Raw genomic sequence first — 838 nt, 5'->3', positions numbered from 1 at the left:
AGTTGTATGTATGTGTATGTGTCTGCATCTGTGATTGTTGTGCGTTTTTGCAATATATGTGTATTTGTTTTTGTGTTTATGCTTGTTTTGTGTATGTTTTTGCATTTGTGCTTGTTTGTGTATGGATATTTGTATTTTTTATGCATTTGTTGTGTATTTTTGTGTTTGTGTCTTTGTATATGTTTGTCTTGTGTGTGTTTTTGCTCCTGCATGTTCGGTTGTTGGTTTGTGTATTTACGTTTACGTGATGTGTGTATGAATATGTTTGTGTGTTTCAGGAGAGTCAGGTGGAGGTCATGCACCTGCAGCAGCAGAAGGAGGAACTGTGTGCTCAGATCCGTGACCTGAGCGTCCCTCTCCACCTCACCTCCGACTCCATCCCTGAACTGAAGAAGAAGCTCCGTGAGCTGGAGACCAGAGACAAGGAGCGCTCGGAGGAGATCAGCCAGATGACTGCCAGAATCAAGCAGCAGGAGCAGGTATAGGAAGCCAAGAAGAGTTGACCTTTTGTAAAGGTTATGACGTCATAACCATGAGCACATTAACATATGACCACCCACATTTAAATAAGTCTTAAAGGTGCAGTAACCCAAACAGGCCATCTGAACTCTGTTCTCCACAGATGCACCTGCGCTTTGAGATGGAGATGGAGAGGATGAAGCAGATCCATCAGAAGGAGCTAGAGGACAAGGATGAGGAACTGGAGGACGTGCAGAAGTCCTCACAGAGACGGGTCAGGGACGCAGAATGAATTACAGCTCGTTAGACCACCTTACAACCCTGTCTGAAACATCCTTTCCTGTCTGCCTGTGTGTGTGTGTGTGTGTGTGTGTGTGTG

General features: G+C 44.9%; 1 protein-coding gene across 1 annotated transcript; it reads left to right on the top strand.

Annotated features, from left to right (window-relative positions):
- Positions 1–278: 278 nt before the first annotated feature.
- On the top strand, positions 279–733 carry LOC107683057 (unconventional myosin-XVIIIa-like; the record flags this gene model as incomplete). Its single annotated transcript, XM_016479150.1, has 2 exons — positions 279–479; positions 623–733. Coding segments are annotated over 2 exons (312 nt in total), but the record flags the coding sequence as incomplete, so codon positions are not given.
- Between the last annotated feature and the right edge of the window lie 105 nt (positions 734–838).

The sequence above is a fragment of the Sinocyclocheilus anshuiensis genome, unplaced genomic scaffold (genome assembly GCF_001515605.1).
Source record: "Sinocyclocheilus anshuiensis isolate Anshui unplaced genomic scaffold, SAMN03320099.WGS_v1.1 C32802345, whole genome shotgun sequence".
Lineage (NCBI taxonomy): Eukaryota > Metazoa > Chordata > Actinopteri > Cypriniformes > Cyprinidae > Sinocyclocheilus > Sinocyclocheilus anshuiensis.
Note: the sequence above shows the minus strand (reverse complement) of the source record. Positions and strands in the feature narration are given on the sequence as shown.